Below are 24,728 nucleotides of genomic sequence, written 5' to 3' on the forward strand. Positions count from 1 at the left end.
TATTTGCTTTAAAGGATAATGTAAAGAATTTCTAGAAAAAAAAAAAATTCAATTGACTCGCTATCACTCAAAGATAGATTGAGTTATTCTCAACAAATGTTGCTGTCAAATACTGTGATCTTAACAACTACCTTCCTTGGTAGCAAATTGTCAGCCTCTCCACAGCTGGCTGTCTATTCGTACTGCAGAGAAAACTCTGAAGATTCAATATCAAAAGATAGGCTTAAAAATTAACAAAAAAATGTAGATGGAGAGTCTGAGACTGGCGTTCCACACATCTCCCAAGGAAAGCCCTATTCCCACGCAGAGGGTCACCAGCCCACAGGCTGCATTTGAGCTGTTTCTTTTCAGGAAGGTCTTCACCGTACCTCACTCCTTTGGCCATTTATACAAGACTGAATTGCTCGTCCGAAGTCAGACCCAAGAACTGTGAGAGTGATGGCCAGCTGCCAACTAGACTGATGGCCTCCATTCTCCCACATTCCTTAAGAACGGGATTAGGGTTTCTGCTAGGGAATGAGCCATGCAGCTGGAGATTAAGCTCCTCCTCAAGGACTCAGGGCAGTGATGGTGGAGGAGGACCTAGCTTGTGTCCCCTGCCCTTCCCCTTTCCTACTGATGATGTCCAAAGTGACAGTTTGACTGCAGAGATGGAACCTATATGTCCTAGACCCACCACTTCCAGACTGTTCCATGAGGGAGAAATTAATCTGTAACTACCTTTATTGCAACAGCTTAGCCTGTACCAGAACCAATACAAGCCAGCAAAGAAACCATATCGAACCCTCCCTCCTGTGCCATCCCACCACGTCAGCCACCCAACGCAGAAAGAATCATCTTTCAACCACAATCTCATGTCACAGTCACAAGATGTTAACTCCATTATGCCCACTCCTTGCTCTTCCTTAGCATTTTCAAAGCAGGGCTGACCACCATAGTGGCTCACCATCTATTGGACAGGGAATGGAGCATGCAGCCTGGATTCCTTTTTTCTGAAATAGAGATAATAACACCCCCTATTTCTCGGGCTGATGAAAAGTCTTCTGTGGTAAAGAAGTGCAGGCACCCCCAACGCCGTCAACATAAGCACCCTCACCATTGCCCCACCAGCAGCTGCAGCAGCAACAAATACCCATTTTAGATGAGCCCTGCAACAGCACAAGGTGAGATCAACACAAGAGAAAACCAGGCAACCCAGAGACACAGCACACACAGACACAAGGCTGCCACGGCACAGCTTGGCAGACCATCCCACAGAAGAGTATGTTTTTAATAAGTAGAAGTTCACCCTAAAATAATGATACACGTACCAATCACATAGCCAGCTGCTGCCATTACCAAGCATTGTGTGCATGTGCCACACCTGACACCACAGCAGTGCAGTAGGTCTGTCTACACAGCATCACCCCAAACACCAGGTGATGGGAAGTTTCCGGTTCCATCACCACCTCAGGGACCACCACTGTATTTGCTGCCTACTGTTTACCAAAACATCACAATGTGACGTGTGACTGTGATTATAGCAATCTATAAGACTCAAACACATGTTAAAATAAACATATATGTATTTGGACACACATTGGAATATATAATACAAATCCAATAAATACATAAGCATGTGTATATATTTAAAAATGAGACCTGTGCTCTCCTGAAAGACCATCACCAGCTGTTAGCCTTCAAGCAACAGAAGTTCATTTCTCTGTGAAGTCCAAGGCACTGTCAAAGCTGCTGTCTGGTGAGGGCCCACCCTGCCTGGTTCACAATGGCCATCTCCTTGCGGAGGGGCAAAAAGGGGATGGGAGCCTGCTAATCCAATTCATGGAGTTTCCACCCTTGTGAACTTAACACCCCAAAATTCCCTCCTAATTAACCTGATTGAGAGAGACTTCAGGCTACTGCGGATCCTAAAGGGAGCTTAGGATTGTGTAAATCTGAGGAAAAATCTCTGGAAGTGTGTCCCCACAAAAAAAGCATGCCACATGCTAGCAAGAAGGTCACTCCAGAGGCCCCTATGCAACTCTCTCAAACCGGACCTTTGAAATGGAATTATTTTTAAATGATAGCTACTATTTAAAATTATTGCTGGAATTTAAAAATAATATCCAAATCAAAGTATCTCTTACAATCATAATGGGAAGAAAATGGCTTTGACTCTCTGCCACTTTGAATAATTCATATCTAGGCTATTTCAAAAGCCTACACTAAGCCTTACTTAAAGTTGTAAAAAAAAAAAAATGTGAAAAAACACCCATAGAACTTAAGAGTTTTTTTTTTAAGTATAAGAAGCAACTAATACAAGAAAGACTGATAGTTTAATGAGCATAAAGGTATAAAATATTTTAATTATAAAATCCTTTTTTGAAGAACAATTGACATTAGACCTCTTAACTATCTCCATGTGCCTATTTCTGACATTAAATAACCTCCATTTAGCAAAAATGTTTCCTCACAGCATCATAATTGGATACTTTTTTAATGCTATTTCCTGAAAGCTCATTGGTAGAACATGAAGAATAATTTGCATTTTCTTTTGAAATTTTTTTGGCTCACACAGAATGCGAAATTACAATTCTTTGTTTATTTAATCTCTTTTTCAATGTATATTTGATCACCCTTTCACAATCAGTTAGAATTATATCACTTAATCTTCCATTAGTGTAGTTTCAACTCACCAAATACTAGAAAATCAATTGCTAAATTACTGTAGTGCTCATATATAATTGCCCACCATGTCCAGTCATTAATATCCAATGAATGCCTCCTGATTAATGGCATTACTATGAATGCCAAAATAATTCATCACTTCTCTGTGCTGACATGAGGGGAACAGGAGATTATAAATGCACACCCAATGGGGCTGCAGATGACCTCATAAACCTAAGGGAGCCAGGGAACCAGGCCTTCAGATGAGCTCACATGAAAAGGTGCTGCTTGCCATATTTATCTTCCTGGCTCTTGCCAGCGCTGTGAACATGATCTTTCCATTGTCTTTGTTCCATTAGAAGCTCTTTGCTCTGCTTCAATTCAAAAATCCAAGTTCAGATGGTCACCCACATGGTGTCCGGTAACTTCAAGGTCATAGGAAAGAAATTACCTGAATTTACAAATGTTTGGTGAGATTTCTAATTTAAGACGCACTGCCTTCTTGAATTATGCATCACAACTTTATTTTTCAGGGCATGAATTTACTGCACTAAAAATAGAACTAACCAGTGTCCTGCAACAAAGTCCCAGTGGCGCCATGATATCAGAGGGGAAAAAGATGCAGAGGTCTGGGGAGGTCAAGCCTGATTCAGCCTGGGTTATTTCTAGTTCCCATTAGTATTCTCATTCCAAGAGCTGCTCACCCTCAGCCTCAGGCTTGAAGACCTCCCAGGCAGCCTTCCCTATCTGATCCACCTGCTGGAGCCCCAGAAAGGTCTCTGCCACTCAGCCCCCCTCCCACCTGGCTCACAAATGCTAGAATTGCCCACAGAGTTCATTGAATAAACTGTTACTTAGGCACCAAGACACACGGATGTACCAACTCCCCCGAAAGCCTGTGGCCTTGTCCAGAAGCTCTTGACTTGGGAATGACTTCCTTCTTACAAGTCTGACATCTAACTCAGCCTACTCCTTAGCATGTCTCCTCTGCTTTCCTGCTTACTCTCTGAGCTGCGCCCTCATGGCTCTTCTGACGGTAGGTGCTCTCTCAGATGCAGGGCCTTTGCACACACAGGTCCAACTTTCTGTCTGGAAGGGTTTTCCCATTGCCTAGTTGATGACTCAGCCTGACCCTCTTTCTTCAAGGTTGACCCCCACACACCTCCAAAAGTCACATCAAATTTTTGTCATCAATTCCAGTCATTGTACAGTGCGGTGATCATAATTATGATTTTCTATTTACTCTCGTAATTAATTATTTCCTTAATATTTGTTGTCCCACTAAAATGCAAGATGCCCCAGGACAAAGATCTTTGACTTCTTCTAGTGCCAAGATGGTGCCTGGCTCACAGTCAAGGCTTGAAAAGCATCTTGGAGAAGGAGGGAGGAAGACGTGAAAACATGCACACGGGAGTGCAGGTAAAAGTGCCAACCACAAATGTGAGGACAGGAGAGCGACGCACGGAGAGAAAGCTGGTAGCAATGAGAACAGACCAGCAAACGGCTTCAGTGGAGGCAGAAATCACGAACCATTCCCACCACAGAGCAGCTCAGCCCCAGCCAGGGGACACCTGGACGCAGAGCCCCAGACCAATTTAGGCGGAAAGTGTCACTCCAGACTGTGCCCTGCTGCAGACCACACCATCAGCACCAACCCTGCATGGACGGCTTACCAAGAAAGAATGCGTTACCGATTGTCCCTGCTCCCAGCTGACTCTCTCTCGAAATTAAATTCTTTAATTTAATGTGACCGTCAGCTCATTGGGCTGAAAAGGGTTTCCCTTATCTGCCCAGAACAGATTTTATTTATGTTTCAGTCTTTACAAAAGTCTTGGGACCTCTATCTGATCATTGATTCTTTCTGTAATGGTCAATTCAGCAAATTAAAAATTCTATCCTCTCCTTACAGCCTTTATAGTCCAAATCCCCCCACCGACTTTGAAGAGGTTGCATTCACTGCTGGAATACCCAACAGGACTCACAGAATGTAAGGTGGGGGCCCCAAAACAAAATGAAACACAATTGAACCTTGATTCACATTCTAAAGGAAGAAAAAAATATATCAAATATATCAAGTGGATCTCATTATTTTCTGGGTTCTATTTCTAATGCTAATTCTAATTCTAATGTTTGGTAAAGGCCTCCTGTTACCAGAGGAGGCAAGACCAGGCTCCTGGGGTGGGAAAAAGGCTTTAGAATCAGGCTTTTTTGTAGAAGGCAACCACACATTAGTATTCTAAAGGAAAGACTTTAAAATAAAACTAAATCATTAATAGTCAATTAATTTGTTAACTGGCTGATTGGTTTGTATTCATGAACAATAGCTATTTATATTATATTTACCACAAAAAGACTGGCATTATTTCCAATTTCAAAACTTTTTTTTCCAGATCAATTGCCCTCTCTTACACACCTCTAGTGACCTACACAGTCACACATGCTCTACCTATATAAATCTTTTGAATCGTGGGTGTGTACATGCCCATGCCCCTAGGTATCCAAGGGATCTGTACATGGAAGTACATCCCTGCCACTCCACATATTTGCAGGAACATGTACCTTTGCATAAGTATACACACATATGGCACACCTGTGCACATGGGTATCTATATATGGTGGACAGATGGACATAAGCAAGTGCATCTATGTATCTCAACCAAGTATTTGGTAAAATAAGGTCTGAGACACAAGTCAAAGCCAGATGTTCCAGAGTGCTATCATTTTCTCACAGAAGACCCCTCTATTAAAGTTGGCTGTGAACTGAAACCAAATCAGTCAACTGCACACAAGTCTCACCCACCACCTCTGCTTGCAGCTTTGGGTTGTTTTCCATGAGGCAACTCTGAATTGAGCTTCCACATTCAGAAAAATAATCCCTGTTACCTACCAGTAATCCAAGGGATTTCTTCATTCGGTCAATATTTACTGGGTTCTAGGATGAACCAGGCATTGCGTTAGATGTTTGTGCAGCAACAGTAAACAAAACACAAAGTTCCCTGCCTCTGTGGGGCTTACCTGCCAGCAGGAGAGACGGACAACAGATACAGAGATTACACTCTCTATTAGGAAGTGGTAAGTTCTATGGGTGCGGAAAGAACGGGGTCTGGGGCAAGGTGTGCTAGGAGCATCCATGAAGAGAGAAGGAGTTGGACAAGAGGGTGCTCAGACCAACAGGGAGACAAGTATGCAAGGTTAGGAAGCAGATAAGGGGGAGGGTGCCTGGAAAGTTCTAGAAGGGGAGGGAGTAAGAGGCAAAGAGTAGGAGACAAGGTCAGAGAATAAAGGGGCAGACATGCCAGGCCTGTTGGCCTCCGTCTTGGCCCACTCTGAGGGAGACGGGAGCCACTGCAGGACCTGTAAGCAGAGGCAGGACATGCTACAGCCCTCCCCAAATGTGGCCCAGCTGGGGGGCAGATGTAGGAGCAGGGAGGCCAGGCAGGAGGAGCTTGAACAGCCCCCAGGAGAGAGGCTGGGGGGGGGGGCAGGCTAGTACAGAGCAGGTGGGATATGTTGAAGTTTGCTCCCAAGCGATTTCCCCATAAATGGATGTGGGCAGTGAAGAAGAGTCAAGGATGATTCTAAGGCCCAGCCCAGCCAACCAGAGGATGAACCTGCCTCCTCAGAAAGGGAAGCCACACTCTGGGTTATGGCCACTTAAGACACGTCTGACCCTGAGGCCTCAAACCCTGGGACTCCCTCTCTGACTTGCCTTCCCCTCCCAGCCCTCACACCACTCCCCTTGACCTCCATCTTCCCTCCTCCGGGGCTGGCTTGCTCCCTCCTCCCATGCTCTGTGCTACACAGGGCCCTGCCCAATTCCCTTCTCTTCTCCCCCTCCCTTCCCAGGAGTGCCAGGTCTGGCCTCCGGGCTGGAGACTCCCCAGGCTCCATTTCCAGGCCCTGGTCGCCCTCCTTGAATTGAGACTCAGCATTTCCAACTTCCTGCTGAGTCTGGAAGACACATCTAGCCTGAGCCCCACAAGAAGACCCTTCCTTTCTAACTCAGTAACGTCCCTGTTAATAAGACCCACACACCCACTTGAAACTACGGCAAGTCTCTGGTGATTCTGTCTTCTCTCTCCCCGTGCCTCCCCCTCACGCAGCATATCCAGAGAGTCTGCCTCCACGGCCTGCCTGGCACCCACTGCCCTGATCTCTGCTCCCCTCCCACCCGATCTGAACGTTTTTTCACCATCGAAATCAACTTCGCAACACTCACCGGGCGATACCACAGCTACTGTGACCACCTGCTCCTCCACCCCTGCTGAAAACCCTGGATCTCCACTGCCTACAAGCCAACAAGAACCCCTCCACACAGCATGCACCCCAATGTGCCCAGCCAAACCATGCTATTATCTGCAAATATCCTGTGCTTCTCCCTTCTACCTTGTTGCTCCCCACTCATGAATGCCTTCATCTCTCATCCTACTTTGTGGGCTGAGGCCAACCAAGTTCAAGACATTCCTCAGGTCTAAAGCCTCGACACCTGATCATTCATCCCTTCACAATCCATGTCGCCCTGGAATCGACTGTATACTTCATGCAATATTTAACATGCACTCTCTTCTCTTTTACCTCCTTATGTGCAGCGTCACTCAAAATCACTGACACCTGGCGCAGAACAAGAGCATATAACGACACTACTTGTTACATGGACATTTAAAATCATCCCCTTACTTCAGCTATGGGGGAAAAAGCTTGTTTGTGCCATCAGTTCCCAGTCAAGTTCTTTGTAGTGGCAAATCCAGGTCATGGATACAACAGAGAGAAGAACGAACAACGAAGAAGCTCCACTGACGTATGAGCCGAAAGGGGAGGAAAGGAAGAGAAAGCCTCCAAGGCTCGGTGCTGGGCGGGTACTCTGGGGAGCAGACATGGAGAGTGGGAGAGAGGATTTTAAACAGCAGGTGCCAATTCTGCTGCACATAGGAGTGTACTTTTCCCACTCCTACTCACATTTCCCCAAACAGATGAGGGAAGATTTAGTGCGCTTCCATTCACGTTTGGGCTACGACTACGTTTATCTGAATGTGCCTTGATCAACGAGACCGGGTCATGTGGCCACAAGGTTCATCTGGGTTATAAAATGAGTGCATCCTGTGTGCCGGAGGCACACACAGTCTCTCAAAGCCAGAGACCGGCGTCTTTGTATCTGATACTTCTTTGTATCTCCAATCCTGAGATCAGTGTCCTACGCAGAGAAATTAGTCAACAGCTGGTGCTAAGCAGGGTGGTAAAGAGGCGAGCAGACGATGCGGACCCTGTGCTTTATCAGGGTAATGTGCCAGAGGCTGCCACTCAGTAGTAGTGAGGTAGCCCAGCAGCATTTCTCATTCGTCTACCCAGCAAATGTAACTTTCATAGGTCAAATTCACAATTACAGCATTCAAAGAGCACGGCTTGCTAAGGAAGCATGTGAAAACCAAAAATACCGTGGCATTCAGAATCCAAATGTCAGGGAGAGCACTGTCGATGACGGAGCAAGGCAGTCTTTTTGAAATTCATCCTAATTATTTATATTCCTCACTGGAAACTAGACCCCCCTCCCCTGCTGACACCCCCTACTTTGGTCCATTTACTTGCTGCTCTGAGTAGCCCACTCAAGACCTTTGCCAAAAACAATCACAGCTCCCATTTTGTGAGGATAAAAGCTAAATGTTCCTCTCTCAAGCCTCCATGATAGGTTTTCCAAATTTTAGTCTTTTCTGGAACATCCTTTGCCCTATTCTCACGGAATCATTCCAGCCTCATAGAAAGCCCATGATAAAAGGAACTGAAATATCTGCCTTCAGGATGGTGTGCTGGGAAAGCCAAAGAAGGGCAGAGGAGGTGGAACTGACATTTCAGCTGAAACACAAAGGTGTGCACAACAGCAGTGGATGACACAACCCTGGAACAGGTGGACGCGAGAGAGACCCGGAGAATAGCGGCCACTGTGTCCACGCCCCCACCCATGTCCACTCTGATGTGCAAATGCAGCGACACCACGGAGCCGCTGCACTGACCACTACTGTGGAGTCCAGATGCCACGCAGTGGTGAAGCCACCGTAACATCCTCTCCTGAGGGACACACGCCATGACCACTCCTCTCCTTGAGATGCCCACAAGTCTCATTGGTGAGGAGTTGCTGCTGCGGCGTGTGTGTAAATGTCACGTGGAATCAGGTGAACAGAGTAGCCAAAAGCTGAGGGAGGAAGAACAGTGCCCAACCCCCTTGGTAAACTGGCTATTGTGAGTGAAAATTGGGCAGAAAGTTAATTTCTTAGCATACTTCAAAATTTGACATTGAGATATATAAACCCTTTGACCCAGCAAATTCCATATTTGGAAATCTAACCCATCAGAAAAGACACAAAGATGTGTTGATAGTCATGTTTGAAATACTGTCTAAAAGGTGAAGGGAGGGAGGGGGGTCTAACTGTTAAACAATAGCATATTGAGTAACTAAATTATCATAAGTGGAGCCAATTGAACACCACCCAACCATTAGAAGAACACTATAGACTTACATTTATTAACATAAAGGAAAGCTAGTGAGACATTAAATGTTCAAAAAAATCTAATAACAAGACAATACATGAATTATGTTCTCCTTCCCAAAAAAGTGTGTGGGCGTATGCACGCCTGTCACACAAAGAAAGGTGTCTTCAAGAAAATGCCACAAGACAGGTGTACTCTGTCAGTGGAAGACGATCAGAGTAAATTTCAGTTTTCCTTTTCTTCCTTCCACATATCAGTTTCATAATAAGAAATAAACAATAGAACTGTTTTTTGTTTAATTTTTCAAAAGAGAGTAACTGGAAAATTACCTTCTTTCTCTGAGAGAAAACCACTGGGGAGGGACATATTTAGCACAGAGAAGCTCCCCGCCCCCCCACCTGCCTCTCTGCCCACTCTCTCACCTCCCTCTTTCTTCCTCTCCTCCTCTCCCCCCCTCCCTCTTTTCCAACCAACCCCCTTAGGAAGAAGAGAGAAGGCTTGCATTTGGCCTCCACAGAGGCAATTTAAAAAATTACTTTCTTAGTTGAAATCTGCACTGGCCAAAGCTAAGACAAACTGGCAAAGGCGTGAGGAGGGCTGTCTCTAAGTTGGAGGAAGCGAGGAAGGCTTTTCAAAAATGTTTTCATCAAATTCTGTGGGTAAGATTTGGACCAAAATTCACTAACATTAGTTACAAAATAAGGTATTTCTTTCCAGAGTTAATAAGAAAATCTTTAAAACATAAAAGTAATTCTTTATCATTTGATTTTTCTAAATTAATTTGTAAGTGAGATGCACTGTTTTTTTTTTAAGTGAAGGACTGAAGGAGAGGAAAACGAAATGGAGTGAAGAGAAAAGGAGACTTAACGGTACAAAGATGAAGCTTGGGTTTGCTTTGTGAAACCAAGAAAGTCTCTCCACCTAGGGTGCTGGATCCAATCTCAGGAGAACCATCTGCAGCCAGTGTGTTGTCTTAAATTCTGAAAGCAAACCTCAAAAAGCCACAGAAGTGCCTCAGCACCTTGCTCCACTGCCCTATATCTGGGCTGGAATGGTTTCCCTCCACCATAGGGTCATCCTTTACTTCTCAGCCAGTTCTTGGAATCTGCAGACTCTAGTGTGCTAACGAGTCACCAGAGGAGCTTGTAGAAGACTCCTCTGCAGAGCTTTCAGGCCTGTGGGAAGACCAGGAATCTGCCTGGCTCACAGGTCTGCCTTGGAGGAGAAGAGGAACACCTCACGAATCTTTAGTCATCTGCCCCGTTCCAGCACAGTGGGGCCTCTAAGCTGTAGATGGCCAGCTATAGCTGCCATGCATGCCCATGGTGGGGTACTTTCAATGATGCTCAATTTATCATCATAATCAATCCACACAATAAATAAATGATGCTGACCGTGACAATATTTAGGAAGAGAGGAGCAGGACATGAAGTTTAACGACAACTGATTTTTTAAAAAAACCTAATACTCAACAATCCTAATGCTCATTGATCTTAATACTCAATGACAAAAAGAAAATTAACAATAATCCTGATTGCTAATAACACTGAAGTGTGGTTACAGTTTAAGTGCAATTTCAATGTCACGGAAGCCTCTTATTAGCAAATGTGAAGTGTAGGAATTGATGTAAGCTGTGCTCTTCAGAGCAGCTCCATGCTCCCTCTGGTCTTCTCTAGCTTTTACTTTTTGTTTGAACACATCCAAGGTTGGGTTTCTTTTTTTTTTTTTTTTCTCTATTATAATAAGCTCCACAGACCTTGTTCAACTCTGGTTTTAAGATGACCATAAAAAGGTGAAATATTTGCATTTTCATTTTTAAATCTTAAGTTTCCATAGAAAGAAGATGTTAATGATTCTATAGGTGGTAACCTTTCCAAACTTTGACTATTCTAGCTCCCAGAGAAAGATACTTAAAGGAAAGATGTAGTACTCCCAAAAGGATGACAAGTTTCTGCCTTCTTTTTCTTTCTTTTTTTTTTTTGCATTTGATCCTCTAAAATACATTTAATGTAATAAAAAGGGGGGCATTTAAATGTCACAGAGATGAGTTACGAAAATCTACAAAGATTTCTTAAGATTGACATTTTGCAGCTGGGAATTTTCTTCGCATGGCATTTATGGAGCAGTAACTTTTGTCTAAACCAAATGTGATCAGCCAGGTGAGCACCCTGTGGTCACCATGGTTGCCAGGAGCTAGGACACCATCTCTTCTTTGTAGAGGTCTACAATTCAATGACATAAAACCAACATTAAAAAAAAAAAAAAAAGTTGGTGAAGGATGGAGAATATTCAGACGCTGAGTTGTGTGATGATGGCTGCAAACGCTGCTGTTAGAGGAAAAGGAGAGACCAACAACCAGCAAAGCCACTGTTGGAAGCCGGGGAAGGAGCCAGAGTAAAGACCACACTGGCAACTTTAGAAAGTGGAGTGGCAGCAGCTGCATGCAAGAAAGAGGGGCTCAGGAAGATGAGCTTAGATATTCTGGAAAATCAACCCAGCCTCGCTGGGTCACAGCTGAGATGCCAATATTGATCCCTATGCTAATGGAGCTGAATGCTGCCTGTCTTATGCAGAGAGAAGCACACAGGGGACGTGCCTGGTGGGTCTGGGAACACCTCCAGAAACAGCAATCCAACCCCATGACTCAGAGTCAGGAAAGAAGCAGCCCCACACTGGGCTGGCGTCAGCATCTAGGAGTGGAGCATGATCCAAGGCAGAGCTACTGGAACATCAAGAAGTCAGAGTCCAGACCACGGAAAGGAGGGGTCTTCCTTGTGCAGCAGCAAGACAGGGTTGACAGTCACAGGGATGGAACTGGAGGCATGGGGACCTTACACTCGAAGGAATGAGGTTTTTACTCCAGGAAGCCGACGGAAGCCCAGGAGCTCTGCGTGTGGAAGGGAAGAACCCAGTTTAACATTCAATCCAGGGTCCAGGGACCCCCTAGCCCCAGATTTGGATAGTAAGATACACTGTGGCACACCCCCACCAGAGAACAGCCTGCCTGGACACTGGAGGCTGCAGGTGACAGAACAGGGCCTGGCACCAGGAGAACTAAGGGGCAACTTTAGAATGAGGTGTGGCAGCAGGCTGCATGCAAGAAAGAGGGGCTTGGGAAGATGGGCTAGAACATTTCAGAAAATCAACCCCGCCTTGCTGGGTTATGGCTGAGAGGCAAATATTGATCCCTAAGCTAATGGACCTGGAAAAGTCATGCTCAATGAAAACGTTATATAGGTACAGTAAAGGACATTCTGAAAATCAACTGTCCTTCCCACTGTCTTATTTCTTTATATCCTAACTCATTTTTTATGATCCAAGAGGCTTATAGAAAATACATAACACTAAATGGCAAAATGCAAATTTAAATGAACATCAGAGGAAGGAGAAACATAACCTGAGGTTACAGTGTGTAGGAAAGAGATAAGTGGGCCTCAGGTCCCTGCAGCTGCCAGAGGTGAATGGACACTTTGATCCTGCATCTGTGCATAGCCCTTTCCAACAGGAGGACGACGGAGGCCGTGCACCCGTCAGCCCCAGGGGTATCCTTCCTTCTGACATGCCTTGGTCTGTCCCTGGCCTCTCCCTCCTCTATACCTTGCCTGCCGCCGTGAGTGTCCCATAAGGAGATGGATTCTGGCTGCTCTACATGGTACCCATGGCCAGGAAGCAATCGCAGGAGCTGGAAGCCAGACAGGAACGAGAGGGGAATGGTGGGCAGATAGGGAGAGGCAGGCCAGACTATTTATTGCTGAGTTAAAGTCCTGACCAAGAAACTAAATAGAAGTGAATGAGATCAAAAAATATCCGTCTAGAATCCCAAGGCCTAAATTGCTGACCTAGATATACACCCCCCAAAACAAGCAAAGACTGCTGTGCATGGCTTCAGGAAGCTCCCCAGCCAAACAGAGAGGTCAGCAAAAGCTCCTGTCCTTACTATTCCATTGGAACTTTCTCCCCTTTCAATACTGCCCACCTCAGTTACAATACTGCCCACTCCTGTCCCAACTAGAGTGTCCTGGTGATGTTCCAGGTGTTCAGGAACACTTCCCCCCAAATCCCTCTTTCCACCAGATGTGCAAGATGAGACACCCCAATCTGACCCAAGTTATTTTTAGAACTTGTGTTTTGAAGGACGTGGCTTATAGGAACAGAAGGGGGGGGGGAGATACCATTCCAGAATGAGAAAACAGAGGTTCATTAAAGACTCCAAAGGGCTACCCGAAAACTCACATCAAAGACCAGAAGATTCCCTCCATTTCTTTGAAGGATGAATGTAGAATCCAAAAAACATAATCCATACCTTGAGCACCTCACTTGATATAAATTTGCTCATATCTAAGAAGAGAGATAATACAAGGTAGTGAGATTTTCCAGGTTCTGTTATATATTTGTTGAAATTAAACTTCATTCCCAGGTGTGACAGCCATTAGTATGGAGCACTACTATTAAATTAATCACACAGAGGCCTGGGCCACCCAAGTGCCACACCCCATCCCGCACCTCCCAGGAGAACACTTTGCCTGCCCTTCTTTCCCTGGTAGAGTTTGCTGCTCCTTCCTCTGAGTCCTCTGGCTACTTCTGCACATTCCTTGTCATGGCACTTCTTTCCCTGCCACCCCGCACACCTAGAGATGACACCTAAATCATCTTCACATTCGCAAACTAGAAAAGTGTCTGGGAAATAGAGGCACGCAGTTCCTGTTTTCTAAACTAACAGACTAAATATTTCCCAGAGCCCTGCTGCCCACAAACATAAGTAAATAAAACTAGATTAAATTCCTCAATATAGACTTAGGAAGCAGATACACCTGTCAAAGGAAACTTCATTGGATAAGCAAAGAACCTTAAAAGTCCTATGTCTTCTCACAGGATCACACACAAAGCTTAAAGCAGTGGCTCTAAAATTTGTAGGGAATCAGATGCCCTTAAGAATCCAGTGAAGTTTTGACTCTCCTGATAAAGATGCAGAGATGCACACAATACATTTTGAGGAGATCCACAGTATCCATGAAATACACCTTTGCACGCCGTGACTCCCAAAATCAGGGGCAATTGAGCCCAGAGTGCAAAACTTTTGCCTAAGAATAATAGTACTGGTTGGGTATTGAGAATTCTGTTGTTTTTAAAATATGCCTAAATAAACTATTAGACTCAAAAGACTATAATCTCCTCAGGACTGTAATTCCAGTGAGGACAAATGCACAGGTAAGTCCACGAAAAACTAAACCCCTGGGCCCATGAAAGACTATTGCACCAGGGAAGTCTTATCACCTTAACAAGAGAAAATTATTCACCTTTCTATAAACTCCCTATTCCTGCCTTGTTTCTCAAGAGAAGGGAATGAAGTGAAGACACTGTTATAGGAATCGTTTTGCAAAACAAGAGTCTTAAACTGAGCGGTGGCACACACCCATAATCCCAGCAGTTTGGGAGACTGAGGCAGGAGTTCAAAGTTAGCCTCAGCAAATTATTGAGGCCCTAAGCAATTTAGTGAGACCCTGCCTCTAAATAAAATATAAAAATGGCTGGCAATGTAGCTCAGTGGTTAAGCACCTCTGGGTTCAATCCCTGGTACCAAAAAAAAAAAAAAAAAAAAAGAGCCTTAAACTAAATAGTAAGGTCAAGGAGGACTCCCCAGCCCCCAGGATGCACAAAGAGGTTATGGGGTGAGGGGCAGACTTGGAAACCATCCAACCCAACCAAGAAATTAGTTTCAAAATTCTAGGAATTATTGATTTCCAGGGCTCTGTGGCTAAAATTCTACAAAAATGATACCAGGACATTCCTATGGGCCGCACGTCGCACTGTTTACTCCTTTGTGAATTAAAGAGAATTCAAGTTATAAGAGGAGAATCTCTGGGGATCCTAAATGAAGTATCACTGGTCTAGATGAAATATTCCAGTACACTTATTGTTATAACATAGACATAAAAATGTGCTGAAACCATAAGAAAGCTCGGCACAAACGTGTACCTGATAAAAGCCACCGAGAAAACAGGGGTTGGGAGCAGGAGAACCGAAGGAGGGAAGAGAAAATGGCAACTGTAAGAAAGTAGAGCACTGCCAGGAAGAAGAAGAAGATAAATGATCTGGCTCAAAATGAGAACAATTTCAAAGAAGGGCAAAGGGATAGACTACCCGATCCAGCTAACAACAAGTATGGAGTAGGAGAGAAGAGTGTGGAAGGGAAATCGGTGTTCCCCTGAGCAAGCAGGTAGGCAGAAGTGTGGGTGAGGCTGACGTGGCTTCCGGGGCTTCTGGGGCAAGGGGAGGACTGAGCAGAGTGTCCCAGGCCGCTGTGTGTTGGACAGAATTTGTAAGAGTAAAAGGAGATTTGAGAATCCACGTGGAGTAGAATCTTTGGCAGCTAATTTCCATATCAGAGACTCAAACGAGGAGAGTTTAAATGAGGACTTGAGGAAGAATGGATTTGCGGGTGTGAGGTAGGGAGAGTTTGGGGTGCAATGCAGCTGGGGATGGGCCCGGCAGAGCGAGGACCACCAAGCGGAAGTGAGGAGACCTGTCCCTTGGGGCAGGAGACAAGAGGAGGAAACGCCTGGGGAGGGGTCCAGAGGGGCTTCCACCAGGGAAATGGTTCCCCATTCCTTCAGCAGCTTTCTCTCAGAGGTCACATCCCAGAGGGCTGCTTGGGCCCCTGAGACCACCCCTCTCATCAATGTGCTCAAGCCACTCCAAGTAAAATATATTTACACTTCCTAAAGACACGGGAGTCACACTATGCTTCATGGAAACCCGATGAACTTTACTCCCTGGAAACACAAACTGTGGGGTGACTGAGTCACTCAGTCTAATGAGCACCTCTGATGCTCCCCACGGGGCAGACGGCATAAACAGAGGTTATTTTGTTATTTACCCCCAAACAATGCATAAAGCAAATAATATATGTGGGAGAGATGCATTGAAGAAAACCAAAAGGGGTGATTAAGGAGAAGGCAGAGAATGAAATCTGGTGGTAACTCAGGAGGGAACAGGTTGGTAGAGAAGACCCAGGGATGAGGGTCACACACGTCGTAGAAACGTCTCTGCTTTTTTCCCCTGAAACAGGATAAATGTTAGTGAATCAATGGTAACGAAGGAAAACTAAGAAAGTTAACTGTGGGCACACTGAAACAGGCTCAATCGTGCACATCGGGGTCATCTGGCCTGGGCAGGACATCACACTCTCAGCAGACGACTTCACAAGTGTAGAAGAAAGGACTGCGAATCTCTCACCATGAAGGTTCGATAAACGTTTGAGGAGCTCGAGGTGTGCAGTCTGATTTAGATGCTACACGAGGTACACGTGTATTGAAGTATCCTGCGGACCCGTACTCCTGTAACTTTTATGCTTTTTTATGTATCGATTTAAAAAATAAATATATTATACTCCTTAATTCATAATAGATTACCATAACCTAAAAAATAATTAATTTTTAAAAGGTATTCAAATCTACTGACCGCAAACAACCTGGTCTCCCCAAGACACAGAAGGGATCCTTCTGCCATATTGCATGGGAATACTGAAATGCCCTGGCCAGAGGTTAAGTGCATGGGGTCTGTAGATAGAGTGGAGAGACAGGAGACGGTCCACCCCTGTAAGTTCTTCAAGCTTCTTCCTAGAAGGGAGCAGAAGGGTCTGAACCACACCGCTCTGGAACTCTGCCCACCCCTGACATGGATGTTTTCTTCCCACCTGCATTAGCACCAACCTGTCCGTCTGTGACATGAATGTGTCACTGTGCTCACAAAATGGTCTTTGCTAAAACGTATTCAGGCCTAAAGAGCCCAGATTAGGAAAGTGAATCATTTTCTTAAGCTCCTCTTTTTTTTTTTAAGTTTTATTTTTTAAGCTCCCTTTGTTAACAGAATAAAAAGAGCATTAAACACATATCAATGTAGTAAGCATAAGGCTTCTTCCCTGATTACAAAAGATACATCTTGTTTCTTTTAAGACAAAGAGATCTTGTAAAGGAGGAGGCTGGCAGTGCGTAGGTGTAGCCAATTTATCACTGTCGGGAAGCTGGCCATGGCTCCTCTGCAGGGGCTGGCGACAGGACCGCCCGCCACCTCAGGGAGAGGAGCAGGGAGGCAGGGATCTCTGCTGTGGAGCCAGGCTCTGCAGCAAACAGGAGCCCTACCAGCTCTAGCCAGGAAATCTGAGACAGCAGATCACAACATTTCTAAGTGAAAGAAATGGTATTCATAAAGAAATGACATTACTCAAATTCATTGCCTCCCCGTGATAACCTAAAGTCTAATGTGGGGAGAAAGAGTCCCTCAATTTTGAGTATGTGAAATTAATGTTTTAAGATTATCCCTCTAAGGACTAATATATTTGGGCAGGAGTGTGGCTCAGTGGTAGAGCACCTGCTGAGAGTGCAAGAGCTGCATGAGGGGCCCTGGGTACAAACACCAGCACTGGGGGAAAAAAAGAAAAAAAAATACCTCCCAGGAATAATAAATTTCAACCAGAGAGATCATTTTTTCCTTAAAATTGCATTAGCAAAATGAGTTCAAGCTGTATGTGAATTCACAGAATTTCTCCTATCTCAAAAGATAAATTTATATTAATGCTGGTAAATCCCTATTAATCCCCACCTGCACCTCTGTCAGTCCAAACTTAAACCCATGTTACAACCAAAAGGACATAAATGCCAGCTAATGTTTCAAACGGGTGTAAAGATCCCATCCTCTAAAGGAGGACGCTGGAATACCTGGCTGCACACGAGAAGGTATGAGCTGCAGGAACAGGTGGGGGCATTAGACTGGCAGGGGCAGATTCTACCCTTCAGCTTGTGTCTTTGCGTGGCTGCTATAGATGGAAGAAGCTCTAATAAAGTCCCTCACATCAGCAAAGTTAAGGGGCCAGAGTTACAAGTTCCAACTCGAGTAGTGCCCTGCGCCAGGTGAGGGGTGAGGACAAGTGGCAGAAATGGTCAGAATGCTAAGCCAGGGGAAAGGTCATCCTTACAAAACTGTCCAAGTGCAGCCCTTGGGAGGGGTATGGATGGGACTGGGAAAGGGAACCTGGGGGCTTTGCTGTCTGAAGGACATTTCTACTCCACAGAGAAACTCAAAAACAACTCTCTGGATATGTGACAAGTTCAAGGAGGTTAAATTATGGAGGCAAGAAAGAGTGAAAAGTTACAAGAGGCCCATTCAGCAGTGGGTGTGAGGGCAAGGAGCCCAGAGGAAGCTGTAAACCCTCCTGTGACATCTGAGCAAGTGGCTCACGATACAGTCTCTGGAACCCAGAGCTCCTGCTTCCTCCACTTTGAGCCACACTGCAAATATTACAATAGAAACCAATTTGATTCTAAGTCAAACCATATCTAAAATGGAGGAAACTGTTGATATCTAGAATTCATATTATCTGAGCAAGATTTCCAGTCTATGTCCAAATACCAACCAAGGTTGACCTGAATCAGACGTAGTATGGAGGAGACTTCTGTGACTCACCAATGAAGTGATTGTGCCCCAAAGTCAGCATCTCCTCCAAGAGGACAAGGCCCCCGGGAGCCTGGAGGGGGGTCACACTTCTTCCGTCTATGAGGGAGCACTGTTGAAACCCCGTGGCAGTGACCTTCCACAGCAAAATCAGAGAAGCAGTGGCATCTTGCCGAATTCTGAAAACAGGAATGATGTCATTGAAAATCTCTTCCAGAAAAATCCATCCCAGAACCAATTCATCAAGTTAAAACTAAAGGCAACATGTACATCCCAGAGATGTGGGGAAGCTGAGAGAAGGATGGTGTGGACACTTGTCAACTTTGGGCACCCCCAAGTTTCCCCACATTTACTAGAAATGTCTAACTCCCACCTTTTAAAATCCACCACAGGGCAACTGAAGGTGCCTCACCTTGGTAACAATTTTTAAAAATGATAAAAAGAGCACACTGGTTCTTCTACAGACAAATCCTTTGATATCCACACAACATAAAGAGTCTTGCTTAAAATTTATCTCAAATGTGTACCGCAACTCAACACGACCCCCTGGGTTGTATTCACTGCCCAAATGAGCAAACTGTGTCATTCTCCCTGTCCCTTTCAGGTCTCCCCTGGTTTCCTTTGGTTTTCAGGGTACAATCCAGAGAATGAGCTGCCATCAAAGGCCCTCAACCCCTCCCTGCTCCCTCCCAGCCGCCACTCCTGGCACCTTATCCCAGTAACCCAGCGCTCCAGCAGGGAGGAGCTACCCTGTCTCCTCCCAGCCCAGTTCTCTCCCAGCTCCTCCATCTCCACCCAGGAAATACACAGCTGCCCATTAGCAGCTGCCCATTCTCCCTGTGTCCCGGAAGGGCTTGGTTCCACCTCTGGCTGAAGGTTCCCAGGGTGCCCTCTGCAGAGCTATTCCCCCAATACAGAGCTCCAGCTTGGAGCAGAGGGCTCAGAAAAGTTTGGTAACAACTGAATGCATGAATAAATTAAATTGTAAGGGGCTAGGAAACCCCACACATGGATTGGGGGTGCCCACAGATCATCTGGCATTCTGACTTTGCTCAGTCTGGGTCATTTCCATCCAGTTCTACAGCCTAACAGGGTCTCAGGTTTGTAGAGAGAGAGGGAAAAAAAGTGTTTGAAGGGACAGAAGACCAGAATAATTCAGACAGGCTTATGAGAGCCAAGTAGTATCATCTGAGCAAGAAAGGCCTGGGAGATGGTTTCTTAAAAAGGAAACTAGTACACGAGTTAGTCACTAGCGCTCCTCGGCACTCCCTCACGTGGCTCTGGACCAGGGCTTTCAGCTGTTGTGAGCACCTAAAACCCTGAGGACCGGGGTCCCCCTGCTGGTGGAACTGGGAGTGGCCTCAGACCCTACTCCCTGCAGGGACCTTGCTCCTGTGTCCAAGTCCACTGCCCTTTCTGGCGCTTCCCCTACCAGAGGAACGTCAAGACCTGGGGAGGAGGGTGCAGGGGCACTGTAACCAAGTCCCTTCCAGATGCCACTACTGGGAAAGCAAGACAGGCAAAAAGGACCCATATTTACGAAAAAGGACTAGAGTGCCCACAGTCCCTTAAAAGGACAGTAATGCATTGAAATGGTTGATCAGGACCTCATGTCCCCAACCTTCTAAAATCCCCAAAGACTGGACAGCAAATGTCCAGAGATTGCATGGGTGGTGTGGGGAGGGTGGAACAAAGGAGAACAGGCAGAGGGGGTGTCAGCCAGGCTGGACACTGCGGTGCTGGGTCTGCCCCCACTCCCCCCCCACCGTGAGTCCCCAGTGCTGATGCAGGAAAGCTGATTCCCCACTGCCTCTCCTCCACCTCCCCCTGGGGACCATGAGCAGTTTGTGATTGAAGAAACTTAAACTTAAGACAAAACAAAACACTCAGTTGCTTGCTTTGAAGGGAGAAAATTGTAATGTGAGAATTTTAAATTTGGGATAAATTATGCAAATGAATTTAACCAAATGTTCTATTAATATCTTAAGAGGCCAGTAATTCTGGAAGCCACAGTCATGTGGGAGATGAGGTGCCTGGTTCCAGGTCTCATCAGGGCTTTGTCCCCCACATTAGCCTCAGGCAATCCAGTCTCCTCCCTGCACATCTCCAGCCCCCTGGGTCCCAACTCTGAAGTCCTCTTCTGAGACAGCTTCCTCCAGGTTTCAAGCAGCATAGGCTGCGTCTACCTATGGACTCTGTTCACGATTCTGCAGACCACTGCCTTTTACAGTGATCCTTGCGCATCCTGGTGCTGACAGGTACATTTATGGGCACCACCCAGCACACAGGTGCTAGTACCAAGCTTAGCAGCTGTTCTGTGGGAGTGGGTGGTTTGGATGGCTATTGTGTTTTTTCAGGTTTTGGTGACTGTTTTTTTATTTTCTGCAGTACTGGGGATTGAATCCAGGGGTGCTCTACCTCAGAGCTACATCTCCAGCCCTTTTTAATTTCTATAGAGACAGGGTCTTGCTAAATCACCCAGGCTGAGCTGGAACTCTCAATTCTCCTCCCTCAGCCTCCTGAGTCACTGGGACCACAGGTATGCACCACCGCGCCCCGCAATCTTAACAAATTTCGACCAAGAATCTTCTTACTTTACTGAGGTGTTCTGTGGCACTTCAAAGGACACCAGGCGGCCACCTGCAGAGCTGTTAGAGCTGGCATTCCCACAGGCGCTGTCGGGGACCACCTGGAGAAAAGGAGGACATGCTATTGGGTTGATCACGGTACAAGACAAGGTCGCAAAGCACAACTCCGTGAGCCGCACCCCTGTGCCTCTCCAGATGAGGCTGCTGTCCTGCTGGAAGGGACACATGCATCCCTAGGCCTTGAAAGAAGAGGAGACTTTGCCCCGACTTTATGAACTGCAGCTCCCACAAGAGCAGTCTACGGGTTTCCAGGACTTTAAAAATGGATAAATACACTATTTTAGGAAAAGAGTCACGGTCTCACACCCTATTCTTTTTCATTCTCTGTTCCTTGCGCATCCTGGTGCTGACAAGGGACTGAATGCTTACAGAACGGGAGGGATTGTGGGTGTGAGTGTTAGTGCCCAGGAGAGCACACCTTCACACCTGCAAGGACAGGGAGCACCCGGCCCAGCTCCCTGGGCCAACAGGCATCAGCTGCCCATGCAGGGAAGCTTCCCTTCTTCTCTCCTGAGGGCCACACCTACATTTTTAAATTGAATTAATTAACTAATTGTCTTCACCTAGAGCAGGGAAAACAGGAGTATGAAAATACTTCCCCATCACAGAATCTACTGAAAACAATAGAGAAATGGTCAGGAATTTCCCCCAACACTTATTTGCCAGAACACCCTAGAGCTACATTCTGTGGCTAAAATCCACCTTTGATACTCAAAGACTTCCATTTTAAATTTAAATTGTTAAATTCGTGGAAAAGACACTGGTCGTTGAGTTTCAGTCCTCTAAGCCCCAAATAGCTTCATGTTTTCAAAGCAGCATTACTTCATGAAAAAGGGAAGCCCAAGCACATCCCCACATTTCCTGCTGAACCTCTTCTTCAACAGCCCAATAGCCCAAGACAAAGAGCACAACTACAAGATGGAGCATTTCTTCTTTACACTTTCCGTCTGAGGAAAGCATGACTTTAAATAAATAGATTGAAATGGCTGGTGGGGGAGAGATTTTCTTTAAAGGATGCTTTCTTGATAAACTTGGAATCAAATCTAGTTCACATTCAATAAAGGCGTCATCCCGCAAGGAGGTATTCAAATCCTAACTTCAAAGCACTTATTAAGAGTCTGAAATCAGAACCAGTTTCACAGTGTTTTAGGTAGCTGGAACCACTGCCCTGCAGTCAGAACGAGGCCTTCGTAAACTGAGCGGCACTAAAAAGAAGTGGGTCAACCGGTTAGCAAGCAAGAAAATAGGAGAAGAAATTTCACTGCCACCTTTACAATATCAGGGACATTTTTAGACACCTTCCTCAACTCTAATACATGCTTCGCAAAGACCCATGTGTTTTTCAAGCTATGAAATTTGTGATAATAGGTCACTGGGTTTATGTGGATGTTAGATACATATAGTGGAAGATGTGGGGTGGAATTATGCTCTACCAATGTCACCTCAGATTCTTGATGTGGATTCGCCTTCCAACTTTTCTAGCCAGCAAAATTATACTTTATGTCAACTTTTAGAAGCCTGTCAAAAAATCTGCAGGATGAGACTTATTTTGGTACCTGAGATCAAACCCAGGGTGCTTAACCACTGAGCCACCTCCTCAGCCCGTTTTCATTTTTTATTGAGAGACAGGGTCTGGTGAAGTTGCTTAGGGCTTTGCTAAGTTGCTAAAGCTGGCTTTGAACCCAAAATTGCCTTGTCAGCTTCAGGAGTCACTGGGACTACAGGCATGTGCCACTATGCCCAGCAGGATGAGACTTTAGAAGAGATTGAAGGTATAACAGCCAAACTGATAGACTAAATCCCGTGGAAATATTGCAAGACACCAAAAATAAAAACTAAACATTAATATGATAACAGAAAAAAAATCAGGTCTTTAAAGGTTTTTATTGTCCCAAATCCACATATTAAAACCCTAACTCCCAGGCTGATAGTATTAGGAGGCAGGGCCTTGGGCAGGTCATTAGCTCACGAGGGAAAAGCCCTATGCATGGGACTAACTCCTTATAAATGAGGCCTGAGGGATCCTGGTCCCCCTTGAACCATATGAGGTTACAGTCAGAAGGCACTTCTATGAGTAAGTGGGCCCTCCCCATGCTCCAAATCTGCCCTGATCTCGGACTTCCTGGTCTCCAGAACTGTCAGGAATAAACATCTGTTGTTTATAAGCCAGCTAGTTTATGTGTTTTGGTTACAGCAGCCCAAACAGACTAAGACATACCCTAGGAAGGAAAATCAGTTCAACAATGACTTGATTACTTGACTCTACACTGAGGTGTCTGTCCCTAAATCAAAGATTATCTCACAGAAATGTATGTGGATATCACTCCAGAAAATAACCTCCTTCACTTTGGTTTTCATTGACTCTTTTCATGCTTGCAAAGCCATGATACACACAGGTACAGAATAACATTACCCACGTTTTGGTTCAACAGAAAACTTTATAGGTCTTCCATCTTTATTGCTCAGATAAGAACCACTAGAATTATCTTAACGTTTCTGGTTTCTTATGTGAAAATATACACCATACCATGAGCTCACCTCCACTTGATCCCACTTCATTTCTACAACTTTCTGCCCAGTTTTCGGCTGCCAGGTTGGCAGTGTCACTGTTGCCTGAGAGCGTGGCAGGATTATGTCAGGCTCCTGGGTGGCAGGGACAGGCTGAAGCTGTCTGGGCACCATGGACTCGGTCCAGCCAGAGGCTGGGAGACTGGGAAGCGCCTGTTCACAGTTGGGACCTTCATAGCCCTCGTCGCAAGTGCAGAGGTAGCCATCGCTGCTGCTGCTGCTGCTGCTGGGGCTGCTGCTGGGGCTGCTGCTGCTGCTGCTGGGGCTGCTGCTGGGGCTGCTGGTGGGGCTGCTGCTGCTGCTGCTGCAGTTGCCATGGCGACAAGGGCTGCTGGCACAAGGATCTGCAACGAGCTGAAACGAGACCATAAATGGGTCAATTATTCCCTCATAAGAAAAGCGGTGCGATCACTGGGAAATTAGCTCCAGTCTCAGAGTCACCGTGATGTGGAAACGCTGTTCCTCTGTTCTCAGTTATGTGTTTCCCAAGGTCATCCCAACACTGACCTTGCTGCAGAGAACAGGCACCCAGCCTGTGAAAATGCAGTGGAGAACAGCCTTCCCCCAACCCCAAACCCCAAATACTGCTGATTTCAGGATCCCGTTATTTGGAAGAATTTTCTAAAACAAAAATCGTTAACACCGAGGCGTATTAGGAAAAAACCAAATTTGACATTTGCAGCTGTCTGTCATGACAAAGGTTTCAGGAATCTAAATTGGAATCTCCTTTTTCATATCCTGGACCTTTGCAAAGTTTCCTCGTGGGCAATGATGGACCAATTTTCCTGCCCTACAGAGTGGGCTTACCTGGGTCTCCCAATTTCCTTCCTGCTTAGCAACCCTATTAATTCAATAGCATCACTGTTTGCATGAGAACTGAAGCTGGAAGGGGGGTGCTTAATAGAATTTAATGACATCTTTACCTCATTATTTTGG

General features: G+C 45.6%; 1 protein-coding gene across 1 annotated transcript in view; it reads right to left on the reverse strand.

Annotated features, from left to right (window-relative positions):
* The window catches only part of Dner (delta/notch like EGF repeat containing), a 288,589-nt gene that overhangs the window by 149,603 nt on the left and 114,258 nt on the right, over nt 1-24,728 (reverse strand). Inside the window, exons 2-4 of the mRNA XM_046439974.2 lie at nt 23,763-24,146; nt 21,171-21,265; nt 18,589-18,755 (exon numbers count right to left, since the gene is read on the reverse strand). Coding sequence (XP_046295930.1) covers nt 18,589-18,755; nt 21,171-21,265; nt 23,763-24,146 — 646 coding nt within the window. The remainder of the gene's footprint in view (nt 1-18,588; nt 18,756-21,170; nt 21,266-23,762; nt 24,147-24,728) is intronic.

The sequence above is a fragment of the Marmota monax genome, unplaced genomic scaffold (assembly GCF_021218885.2).
Source record: "Marmota monax isolate L192 unplaced genomic scaffold, Marmota_monax_Labrador192_F-V1.1 WCK01_AAM20220418_F8-fsc00041, whole genome shotgun sequence".
Taxonomy (NCBI): Eukaryota; Metazoa; Chordata; class Mammalia; order Rodentia; family Sciuridae; genus Marmota; species Marmota monax.